A 12,431-nucleotide genomic window follows, 5' to 3' on the forward strand; every position below is an offset into this window, starting at 1 on the left:
TGAAGATATTGTATCTCTTTGTCAAACTCCTTTCTCAATTTTAAATTTACTACTGTCTTTGTCTAGTCTAATAAACGAGGTAGCATTCTCATATATTTTCTTCGAAATCATAATATATGGGGTATCTATGCCTTGTCTTTCCAGTGCCCGAAACATTGCCTTATGCTGTATAGAGTCAAATGCCTTTTCATAATCCACAAATGGCAGGCATAATGGTGTTTTATATTCATTTGCTTTCTCCATTAACTGTGACATTACGTGAAGGTGATCCATAGTTGAGAATCCTGTCCTAAAACCAGCCTGCTCTTTCGGTTGAGTCTCATCAAGTATTTTTTCTAATCTGTTAGTAATGACCCTTGTGAACAACTTGTAGATGTGGTATAACAAGCTAATTAGTCTATAATTTCCAATTTCTGATTTATCTCCTTTCTTGTGCAGCAAAACCATGATTGCATTATTCCACTCCTTAGGCATCACACCTTTTCTAATGCATTTTGTGAAGTCTTACCAGTTTTGGTGTGGTGTGATGTCTCTTCCTCCCAATTTTTACAACTCTACAGTAACTTCATCATCCCCTGGAGCGTTCTGATTCTTCATTTTTTTCAATGCCTGTTCTACCTCATCAGGTATGTTTGTATGTGTTACTAATTTGTGATCCATCTTCCCAACTGCTGGCATCATTCCCTCGCTCCTTGTATAACTCTTTATAGTAGTCTTCTGCTATTTGAATTAGGCCTTCTCTGCTATTTATAAGTACGCCATCGCTATTCTTCAGTTTCAGTATTATTCGTCTTTCTGTATTACTGCTCATGGCTGCCAATTTAAATCCTTTGTTTTCCCTTAATGCTTGTTCTACTTTTCTTGTGTTAAATTTTCTTATGTTCTCTCTAAGTCTCTTTCTAATGGCTTTGCATAATTCAATATACTCAATTTTCTCCTTCTCGGTGTTTTTTCTTACTCTTCATTTGTCATCTTCGGTTCATCATGACAAGTGTTTCTTGACTAATTTTCTCTTCTTTTTATTTCTTTTTAGTTTCTTGGGCTTTATCACTTTCAGAAAGTTGTAATATTCCCAGTCAATATCTTGGTCCTGAGCAGTCTGCAGAAGCTCAAACCTGTTCTTAAGTTCCAGTACATAATGCTTTTTCTCCTCTTCTGTTATCTGAAAGACCTTTGTATTATTTACTTGAGCCAGTGTTTTCCTTTCTTTTCTTACATCTATATCAAGTGTACATAGAAGAAGAACTCCTTATTGCATACAAAACGCACATGCCGTACACAATACCCTTCACGGCTAAAAGCCAGGGGCATCTTACCACTTTATGATCACTTCCAAAATTTACCTTGTTCAGGACAGTATCATCATTCACAATATATCTTCTGTTAGTGAGGATGAAGTTGATTTCATTAGTTGTTAATCCATTTGGGCTCTTCCATTTCTACTTTCTGTTCACCCTTTTCTTGAAAAAAAGTGTTCATTACTGACAATCCTCGAGATTCTGCAAATTCCACAAGTCTTTCACCTCTTTCATTTCTTTCACCAATTCCAAAATTTCTTATAGTTCCCCTTTCACTCAGGGTAGTTGAGAATGAAAAAGATCGGTGTAATTTTGCCATCAGATATGCAGTTTTTTGAATAGTGCAGCAGGGATAAGAAGGTGATTATCCATTTATATAAGGCAATGCTCAGGCCACATCTTGAGTATTGCATACAGGTCTGGAGGCTTCATTTAGAAAGGATGAGGAGCTGCTGGAACAAGTACAGAGAAGGGCATCAAGATTGGTGAGTGGAACAAAAAAGAGCACTCTTATCAAGAAAGGGTTCAGTTCTGCAAACTGCAGCATCTAGAGACTAGGCACCTGTGAGGTGGTCTGATTGAGGTGTTTAGGGCTTTGAATGGTTTGAGCAAGCTCAATGCCGATGTAATTCTTCCTCTTGCTCAGATTATGCACTCAAGTGGGCATAATTTCAAGCTGAGGAAAGACTGTTGCAGAACAGATGTGCAGAAATTTGCTTTTAGCCAGCAAGTGTTGGTTGCTGGAACAAACTTCCATCCATCATTGTGAAAGTTGATAGCTTAAATAAATTCAAGGAAGAACTAGATAAACTTTTGGAGGGAATGGATAGGTTAAATGGGAAATGTTTTTTTTTTTTTTTTTTTTGCTGATGCTGTACAAGCTTGCTTTCTTGCATCATATACCACTACTAATGCTAATTCCCTGGGCTTGTTTTGCTCTACCTCTTAATAACATGGCATTTAACTTGCTTTGCATGGCAATGGGAGCAACTATCCTATTCCATTATCACTTCCTCAGTTGCACTCTTCATTCTAGTGGAATAAGCATAAAGAATGCTATTTCTTAATTGTGACTCACTGCTATCCATTGCATCCACTTTGAAGTACATTTTTTAAAGTTTGTGTTTTAGTATTAGCATTAGTAGAGGGGCACAAGATGCAAGAAAGCAAACTTATACAGCATCAACCACGAAAAAAAAAAAAAAAAAACCCTTCCCATTTCATTAATCCATTTATTCCAAATGTTTGTCTAGTTCTGTCTAGAATTTATGTAAGTTCTCAACTTCCACAACAACAGTTGGAAGTTTGTTTCAGCAATCAACTACTTTCTGGCTAAAGGCAAACTTCCACACATCTATTCTAGAACTGTCTTTCCTCAGTTTCAATCTATGCCCGCTCAAGGTTTGTAATCTGAGCAAGAGGAAGAATCCCATCAACATTGGGCCTGCTCAAACTATTCGAAGGCCTTATACACCTCAATCAGATAGTCTCCAGAAGCTGCAATTTGCAGAACTTAAGCCTTTCTTCATAAGAGCATCCCTTTTTTCCCTTCACCCATCTTGTTGGCTTTCTCTGTACTCGTTCTAGCAACTCTACAGCCTTCCTAAAATGAGGCTTCCAGATCTGTACGAAGTACTCAAGGTGTGGCCTGACCCTTATACAAGGGAATAATCACCTCCTTATCCCTGCTTGCAAAGTTCCTGTATATCATTGACAAGACCCCGTGACCTACACTGGCCGTCTGTCTGCACTGCTCAGAAAACTTTATATACCCCAACGATTACCCCAGGTCTCTTTCATTCTCCACAATCCTGAGTGTAACACCACATAGTTGTTATATTTCTCTGGGATTACTGCTACCCATATGCAGTACTTTGCATTTGTCTGTGTTAATTTTCAGTTGCCACTCCTCAGCCCATCTACCCAACTTTTCCAGATCCTGTTTCGCAGCAGCATACTGTCATTACTGTTATTAACAACCCTGTCAACCTTTGTATCATCTGTAAATTTTGACATTAAGCTTGACATACCTTCATCAATATCATTGATAAATATACAAAACAACAATGGGCCCAACACCGAACCGAGGGACACCACTAATAACATTAGTCAACGTAGAGCAGTACCCACTGATTACCACTCTCTGTCTTCTCCCACTCACCCATCCTTTTATCCATTGCAGCAACTTGCCCTCAATGCCATGCTGCTCCAATTTGTACAGTAGTCTTCCATATGCAACAGTATCAAAAAATTTCCTGAAATCCAAGCATATGATATCAAAATTATTTTTTGCATCCAGTTCCTTTGTGACCACATCATATTATCAAATCAAATTGGTCAGACAAGACTTTCCCTCGACAAACATATGCTGTGTCTGAATTATTACTACTGTCTTGTTTAGAGGATCCTGCAATGCTTCTTTAACCATTGATTCCATTATTTTACACGGAACAGACGTTAAACTAACTGGTCTGTAATTGCTCGTGTCACCCTTCGATCCCCCTTTGTGAATTGGGGATACATTTGCACATCTCCAATCCGTGGAGACCTCCCCTGAATCCACGGGTGCTCTCATAATTATGGCTAAGGGTTTGCTTAGTTGCTTTGCCGCCTCCTTTAATATAACAGGATAGATCCCATCCACCCCAGGTGCCTTTCTTATGTTTAACTTCAACAATTTCTCCTCCACTTTGCTCTCAGTTATTACAAAATCATTTAACTCCCTGTTAAGAGTTTGATAAATATCTGGCCCTCTCCTCCTTGAAGAACTTCTCATGTGTGAATGTAGAGGCAGAATACTCATTTAGTTCAGTAGCAATCTGAAAATGATTATCTACAGTTAAACCACTGATATTAAGTTGACCAATCTGATTCAATCCCTTCCTTTTACAGTTTATATAACTAAAGAAGTCTTTGCATGCTTTGCCAAAGATTTTTCATAATCTGCCTTCGCTTCCCTAACCTCCTTTGTGACTTGATTACAGGCTAGCTTGTATCTACCATAGGCCTCTGTGTCAGCCAACAATTAATGTGCATCCCATGAATTTTTCTTACATCAATAACATTAGTCAACGTCAATAACATCATTGATGTAAGAAATGTTATTTCTTACATCAATAACATTAGTCCATTTGGGCCTAAACAAGGAGCAGTATTTCTCAGTTGGAACAAAAAGCCTAGTAGCTTCCAAAATTACTTCCTTGAATGGTTTGCATTTGGAATTTGCTGTTGGTAACATTATCAGTTGGTCCTACTGTATTGAACCTAAAAAAACCTCTGAGACCACTGTAGTTGCCTTTACGAAAGCAAAAACCCTTCCCTTTACCCCTGATGGTAGTTACATCTTTAAGTAAATCCCACATCAGTACGATGTGATCACTGCCACCTAGTGGTTCCTTTATCTATAAATTCTTAATGCATGAATAATCACTGCTGATAATCAGATCAAGAATGTTACTCCCCCCCTTGTTGCCTCTCTAACATGCTGCTGTAGAAAACAATCATCCAATAAATCCACAAAAGCCTTGCTAGTGTGCGAGTGACCAACCCACAAGTTTCAGTCTATATCTGGGAAGTTAAAATCCCCCATTATAACAGACTCTGATTTACTGGCCCACTATTTCTCTGTATAATTTCTCTGCTCATTGTACCCATCAGAGTCATTAGGCCTATAACAAAGTCCTACCCTCATTTTTGCCTTCCCAGTGCTTATGTCACACCAAACTGACTCAACAAACTTAACCAGTGCTTATGTCACACCAAACTGACAAACTGACACTGTCCATTTATGTCAACTGGATGCACTTCCTTAGATTTTATGTATTTCTTAACTAGCAGCATACCCCCTCCTCCTCCCTCCCTATCCTGTCTATCCTTTCTGTACACATTGTACTCCCCAAATTCCAATTCTGTATCCCTTATATCTAAGTGGCACCACATCTCTGATATTCCAAATATACCCGCCTTGGATGTCTTAACCACTTCAAATTCATCAAATTTGTTCACTATATTCCTAGCATTGGTGTACATGCAAGTATACATACACCTGTTCTTACACTTAGTTACTCTAACATAGCCCATGTATTAACTTGTTTCATGACCCCCAGCAGTTCCTGAAATCCCCAGCAACTGGCTTTCTGGGCTGCCGCATATTCCAACAGAAGCAGTGCAAGAATCATTTCCACCTCTGCATGAAGCTACTGGTAATCTATTTGTCTGTGAATCCTCACCCCCCCAAGCCAACAGTTTTCCGACCCACCTAACGTTGCCTCGATAGCATCAGCAAATATTCTTGCACTCCTATTTAAGTGTATCTCGTCCCTGTAGAAGCAGTCTCTCCTGTTAACAAGGACAGACTACACTGAGAAAAATTCTACCCCCCCTTGTGTCCTGCACAATCTCTCAAGGGCCGAATTGATCGACAAGGCTCTCATCGTATACTCCCTCCTATCATGTCTGGGTAGGATTGTAGACACTTCCAAATTTAACCCTAACTCACGACTTTTTTCCACCATTGACCTGTACTTGCTTAGTAAATCCGCAGATCTCCTATACTTAATGCCATTAGTGCCAACGTGTACAATGATATCACCTTTTGTGCCCTTAGATGATATCTGTTCTACGTCATCAACTTTTGCCCCTGGCAGACATAAAAAAAAAAAAGTAAAGTGCAGCCATTATCAACCCATTGCAGGATGGAAGCCTCCTCAACAATTCATGCTGAGGGAAATGGACCATAATCTGCCACGCTGGTCCAGTGCGGGTTGGCAGATCGACCGTATTCAGCAGTCAGGGGCTTGAATCCCCGTCTACTCAAAGAGCGTGTGCTACTGCACTCCCGCTCCTGCCCACTCGGCTACGGAGGCCTGCATACCCTGGTCCTATTCCACCTATCCTTTTTGCACAATATATTTCCTATATCCCTGACAATTGAGTCACCAACAATAACTAGCTCCTGTCGAATCAGCGCATTCTGCCCTGAAGGTTGCCGGGTACATAAGAGTTTGCTCTGGAGTTGAGTTGGGCAGCTGAGTTTTAATTTTAATTCCTTCGAGAGCATCCACCCAACTCTTCAAGTTCTCATAGACGCCCATTCTGATGAGTGTCTATGAGACACACAAATATCCTCCTTGGCTAGGTCATGTTTTGTTTGAGAGAGATCCACAAACATGTCACGTTTTGTACATTTTTTTTAGACTTTGATGCATTGGAGAATCGTCCTCTATGGTTCTTCTGCGAACCACAGCATTTTCGCTACTTTGCGCAAGTTGTTTTGCTGCTCTAGTCTGGAGCATGATTTCTGTTTAAATACAATTTAATTAACAATAAAAATTAAAAGAATTTATAAATTTAATTAATTGACAATACTATACTAAGTTAACAGATTCCTACTATAGTATCTATGTATTATGCTATCTAGTTTTACGTTATGCCTTATGCTATCAAGTTCGAGATATACATAATGTTATTCCATATCAATACTACACAATGGTGACGTTTCAAACGGTACAAGTTTTACCGATACTAAGTAATAACCCACAAAATCTCTGTTTAAGTTACAAATAAACTAATTATCCTAACTAGGAATATAAAGCTACTTCTAGAAAATAAATTAATATGCCAATTTATTCAATAAAATGGTAAAAATTTAAGAAAAACTTCTCTATTAACTGGAGCCATAAAAACTTTGCCCGCACCAAGCTAATCTCGTTTCCACCTTCCTATGATTATGATTACCATAACCGTAACTGAGGCCTTATATCAACCCTATTCTGTTATCTTTCTGGGCAAGTTATTACTCAGAAAGGTAACAGACTGAATAATAGGATCTTGTGTGAATTGTGGCCAGCTTCTTCATTACTGTTTCATTCATTTATCATAGCATTACTCTTGATTTTATGGTTGAAAAAGATACCCTGGAATGTCAAAAGCTGGTGTTTGTTTCATTTCCAGTTTTTACCTTCTTTTTCCTAAAGCAGTTTACATGTAAACATACATTTATATCTTTACCTCTATATGTTTTTACTAACTTTATTACACTGCATAGTAAAATGGAACAAAAATAGCATCCCCTTAAGTAGAGAGTCACAAAACAAAAACCTATAGGAATGGGTTACAGCATACATCAGTAAGAGTGTGACTGCTCTTACTGATGACATGGGAGGCTTTGATTATATAACCAAGTCATTCCTTGTTGCCTTTTTAGTAATAATGCAAACTGGTTTATCTATATACAGTGCCCCAATATGGGAAAAAGTCTGCTATAAAAAAACTGAAAATCTTGGAGGTTTACTTTTCAAGGTCTTCATAAAGTACTCTCAAAGAACTTCCAACAAATTCCATGAACTGTTTTCATCTGATTAACTGAAAAAAATTGAGTTTTAAAAGGCAAGCAATAATGTATATTTGTTTAAAAATATACATGTAATAAACTGAAAATACACTGGTATATATCTCTCTCTCTAACACTAATACAGCATATGCATTAAACTGAAACTTAGGATTTTATATCCAATGTATAAATTGATCTTAAAATTTTAGACTATTTCTTAGTACTTCAATGATCAACTTATATGCCAGAATATATGGTAATCCTTATAAAAAAAATTATACAAATATAAATTTCAGGACTACAAATTCAATGAATGAGTGAAAAAAAGCAGAATGGTTCAAATAAAAAAAAGATCTCTTTTTCGTTCTTCAACAACAATAAAATCCAGTCATACAGCAAACATGTTACATTATGTCTTTGCTTACAATAAAAGGAACAATGCAGAAAAGCTAGAAATGTTTATCATCTATTTTATAAGTTCACTATTTAATAAAAAGGGATTTTGTACCTAAAGTCTACAGAGGTAATTGTCAGATGACATAATGCCTCCCTTTGCGAAATAATTCTTACATTCTTGGGTTAATACCCCATCTTTCCGCAACTGGCTATAGTGCAAGTAGGGGAAGGAATCATGTGGATTGCAGTAGTATGGAAAGACAAATGAATGACATAACACTCAAGAATCACATCTTTATTTCAACTCTAAATTCTTTGCATTGCAACCCATACTGGCTGCTATCAACACCCAATAATGATCCCCTACCATATTATACTTGCTCCTATTTTGCATACAGCTTGTCAGACTTACCTCACTGGAGTTAAGTTTTTCAATATTTCAGATATGTTTCATATTAATAGCAAATATCTGAATACTTTTGAGAATATAATGCATATACCATCTACATGTGCATTTTTTTTAAATATCACTTTGATGATGCAAAATTATGATTCAGGTTCCATTTAAAAAGTCTATTCCAATCATATTAAAATAATGAAATTCCATTCATATTAATATAATGAAAGATTCCTTTCTTACCTCTGAAAACACTCTCATTAGTGCTGAAAATTCGGGTGGTAACCTTCCTATCATATACAGAATTCCAGTGTTATAATCATATCTATAAAATAGCAATATAAAATAACATATAAATAGCACTATAAAATAACATATAAAATAGCACAATTAGATGAGAGAAGGATTTACATAGCATTTTAAAAGATCTGGTTGTAAAACTCCATTCAAAATCAAGAAAAATTTAAATTTTAGATAAATAAATATTGTTTCTGAAAATAAATTCCAGAAGCAATATAAACTTAAATAAAATAATATAGAATCTAAAATTATTATTTTCATTAGTAACACTAGTATCAACAATTAATCTTTTTTTTTTTTTTTTTTTTTACATATTTAATTCGAATTTAAGGTCAGGGCATGATATTACTCATTAGAGCATGAAAATCACGCAGCCTAAAAGAGTGCATACTACAACAGAACTACTTATTTATAATCTAAAGTGGTACAGAATGTATCTGATTAGTCTCTCTCTCTCCCTTCTGTAAAAATGCAATGTAAACGGAAGATTGAAAGCAGTAGATAGAGGATAGTGGCATGATGATGGAAGAACGGCCACATGTTGAAGTGATCAGAGCACAAACATGTTGAGAATGGTAATTTCAATGTTATGATTCATTAGGAGACAGGAGAGGTATTAGAATTAGGATTATTATACAAGAAAGCAAGGCTTATACAGCACCAGCAAAAAAAATAAATAATTAAGATCGAAAGAGCGATAAAGCTCAATATGTCCTACTAATTTTATTATTATTTTATTATAATAATTTTATTATAATTCTCTCATCATTCTGTGCTCACAAGAAATAAAGGACTTTACTTCTTTGGAGCACGGAGTATATCCGAATAAGTTTGGTCCCTTATAAGAAGTTTAGACAATTTTATATTTTAGATATTTTAATTTATGTTCCTTAAGGATAAATTCGACAATTGTTTTTCAGTTCTCATATTAACATGCAGTGTTGGTTTGGTTTTTGGGGGTGTTGATGGCTGTCAACTTCTCCTGGCTTTTCTTGATGCATTATGTTGGGGATGAGAATTGAATGCATGAAAGTTTTTTAATAAGTATTTATTTATATGATTTTAATGTAATTTTCGTAATTGATTTTATTTAATATTAAATATGGGACATTTATTCGTATAATTATATAAAACATAATCCTTTTAACGAGAGTGATGAGAGAATTCTGTTCCTACATAAAGGTATGAGGTTTCCTTTTATAATTTATAATAAATAAATAAATAATAAGTTAAACTCAATGCACCAAGGCATCATAGGTTTAAGAGTACAAATAATCTATATAATATTGGTGTGAATACATCACAGATCACTCTATAAGGAAAAAAACTACATTTGTAGTGTAAAAGCGCATAATTTTATCTGTATCTCATATTGTGCTCCTCCTTCACAACGAGTTGCCATGTATTGCACTACCTCAAATAAGCGGCGCCTCCGTAGCGAGGTGGGCAGGAGCAGCAGTGCGTAGCACACGCTTCTTGATTAGACCGAGGTTCGAGCCCGTGACCACCAAATACGGAGGATGCGGAAAGGTCAGGGAATGACCACCGCATATCCCCGGAGTAATATGGCCTTAGTTGCTAATGCTCCTAAAAACCAAATAACAAACAAACAAACAAACAACAACAACCTCGAATAAGTAAAGCTTCACTAAAAGAGAAAACTATTGTTACTTATTCTCAGTGGGCACCACCACCACCCAGACGGCACCGTTTCAAGGCTTGTTGGCCTTTCATTGGTGGGTGGGCACCCACCCACCAATGCCTTGGTGCATTGAGTTTAACTTATACATTATGTACACCTTTCAGCATCTCTCATATTGTGTGATTATCTTCACAACTGGATTATCATGTCTGCAATATCAGGGTACCTGCCCACCCACCGATGAAAGGCCAAGAAGCCTTGAAACGGTGCCGTCTAGGTGGTGGTGCCCACTGAGAATAAGTAACAATAGTCTTCTCATTTAGTGAAGCATTACTTATTCGAGGTAGTGCATACGTGGCAACTCGTTGTGAAGGAGGAGCACAATCTTAAAGGCAATAAAACTACAAACGTAGTTTTTTGCCTTTAAGAGTGATCTATGGTGTATTCACACCAATATTATATAGAATAAATAAATATTGTGCTCCTCCTTCATTTGCCCATTTCTTCCAATAATTTGTCCTAACTACCTTTCATTAGAATAAACTTCCACTAGGTGATTACTCTGGCTGAATGTAAATTTCCACATATTTCTACAGCCATCGTGTTCCAATTTAAATTGATGCCCCTTGTGTTGTTTTATCTCGGGAAGGGTAAAGATGCAATCAGCAGTTACTTTAATTAGCCCTTTAAAAGCCTTACATACTTCAATTAGGTCACCTCAAAGAGGCCTCATTTACAGAGACTGCAATTGACAGACCCCCAGTCTTTCTTTTCAATAATATCCCTTTGGACCACCAAATAATCTAGTTAGTTGTCTCAGCAACTAACCTAACTAACTAATCCATGTCTTTCTAAAATGAGGTTTCCAAACCTGCATACAATATTCCAGATCAAGCCTAACCATTGCCTTATATCAGTGGTTCCCAAACTACTGAGATCTACGGACCTACTTTGATCTACTTCGAAAATGAAAAAAAGTTCACGGATTCCCTGTGTGTGTGTGTGTGTGTGTGTGTGTGTGTGTGTGTGTGTGTGTGTGTGTGTGTGTGTGTGTGTGTGTGTGTGTGTGTGTGTGTGTGTGTGTGTGTGTGTGAACACTGGGTTTTCTGAAAAGAAATGCAAAGTTTTATGTTTAAAACACCTCAACTTTATTCTTATTTTTACATAAATATATAATAACTTCATTAATTATCAATTTACTATATACAACGAATAATTTGACCAATTCTAGAGGGTCGTTTTGCAGACCCCCCCAGGGGTACGCTGCCTTACATAATGGGATAATCAGCTGACAAGGCTATCCGGAATAGAAGCTTTTTCGAGAGCCTTTAAGTAGAACTTTATTTATTGTTTAAAATTATTATTTTTTATAACATTGATTTAAAATTATTGTAATAGTATTCATCATACAGTACAATAAAGCCACAAACTTTTGCTGCACCGGCAAAAAAAAACAAAAAACCCCGAGCAAGTAGATAAGAAAAATTATATGCTTCCCTCCTCACACAGGTAAGTATCTAATACACCTTTGAATTTATTCAAACGGTCCGCCTCAACTACCTGCAAGGGCAACTTGTTCTTATTATCAACAACTCTCTGGCTAAAGTAGTGTAGTAATTATTTCATTATTAAATTAGTAGTGTAGTAATTATTTGTAATTATCTGATTAATCTACTGCATTTATTCTTTACTTGGTCCTTGTAATTGCTTACAAAACCATAGTTGACTTCTGCCACCTTTGCGCTGTATCAATAAAAACAGTTGAATTTTGCTGGCATTGTTTTAGTATTGATATTAGCATTAGTATAGGAATATGATGCAAGAAAGCAAGTTTATGTGGTATCAGCCAAAAAAAAAAAAAACATTTCACAAATCCATTCCCTCTAAACATTTGTCCAGTTCCTCCTTGAATTTATTTAAGCTATCAACTTCCACAACAATAGATAGAAGTTTGTTCCAGCAATCAACAACCCTCTGGCTACAGGCAAATTTCCACACATCTATTCTAACTGTCTTTCCTCAATTTGAATTTATGCCCCTCCCAGGTTCATAATCTGAGCAAGAGGA

The 12,431-nt window shown here is 36.5% G+C and overlaps 1 protein-coding gene across 1 annotated transcript in view; it reads right to left on the reverse strand.

The window, feature by feature from the left end:
* Positions 1–12,431, reverse strand: part of LOC150080657 (ribosome assembly protein METTL17, mitochondrial-like) — a 144,952-nt gene that overhangs the window by 31,421 nt on the left and 101,100 nt on the right. Inside the window, exon 5 of the mRNA XM_090380775.1 lies at positions 8,666–8,747. Within this exon, the coding sequence (XP_090236901.1) occupies positions 8,666–8,747 (82 nt within the window). The remainder of the gene's footprint in view (positions 1–8,665; positions 8,748–12,431) is intronic.

This window comes from Mastigoproctus giganteus, chromosome 9 (assembly GCF_048544385.1).
Source record: "Mastigoproctus giganteus isolate SK-2022 chromosome 9, ASM4854438v1, whole genome shotgun sequence".
NCBI classification, from domain to species: Eukaryota; Metazoa; Arthropoda; class Arachnida; order Uropygi; family Thelyphonidae; genus Mastigoproctus; species Mastigoproctus giganteus.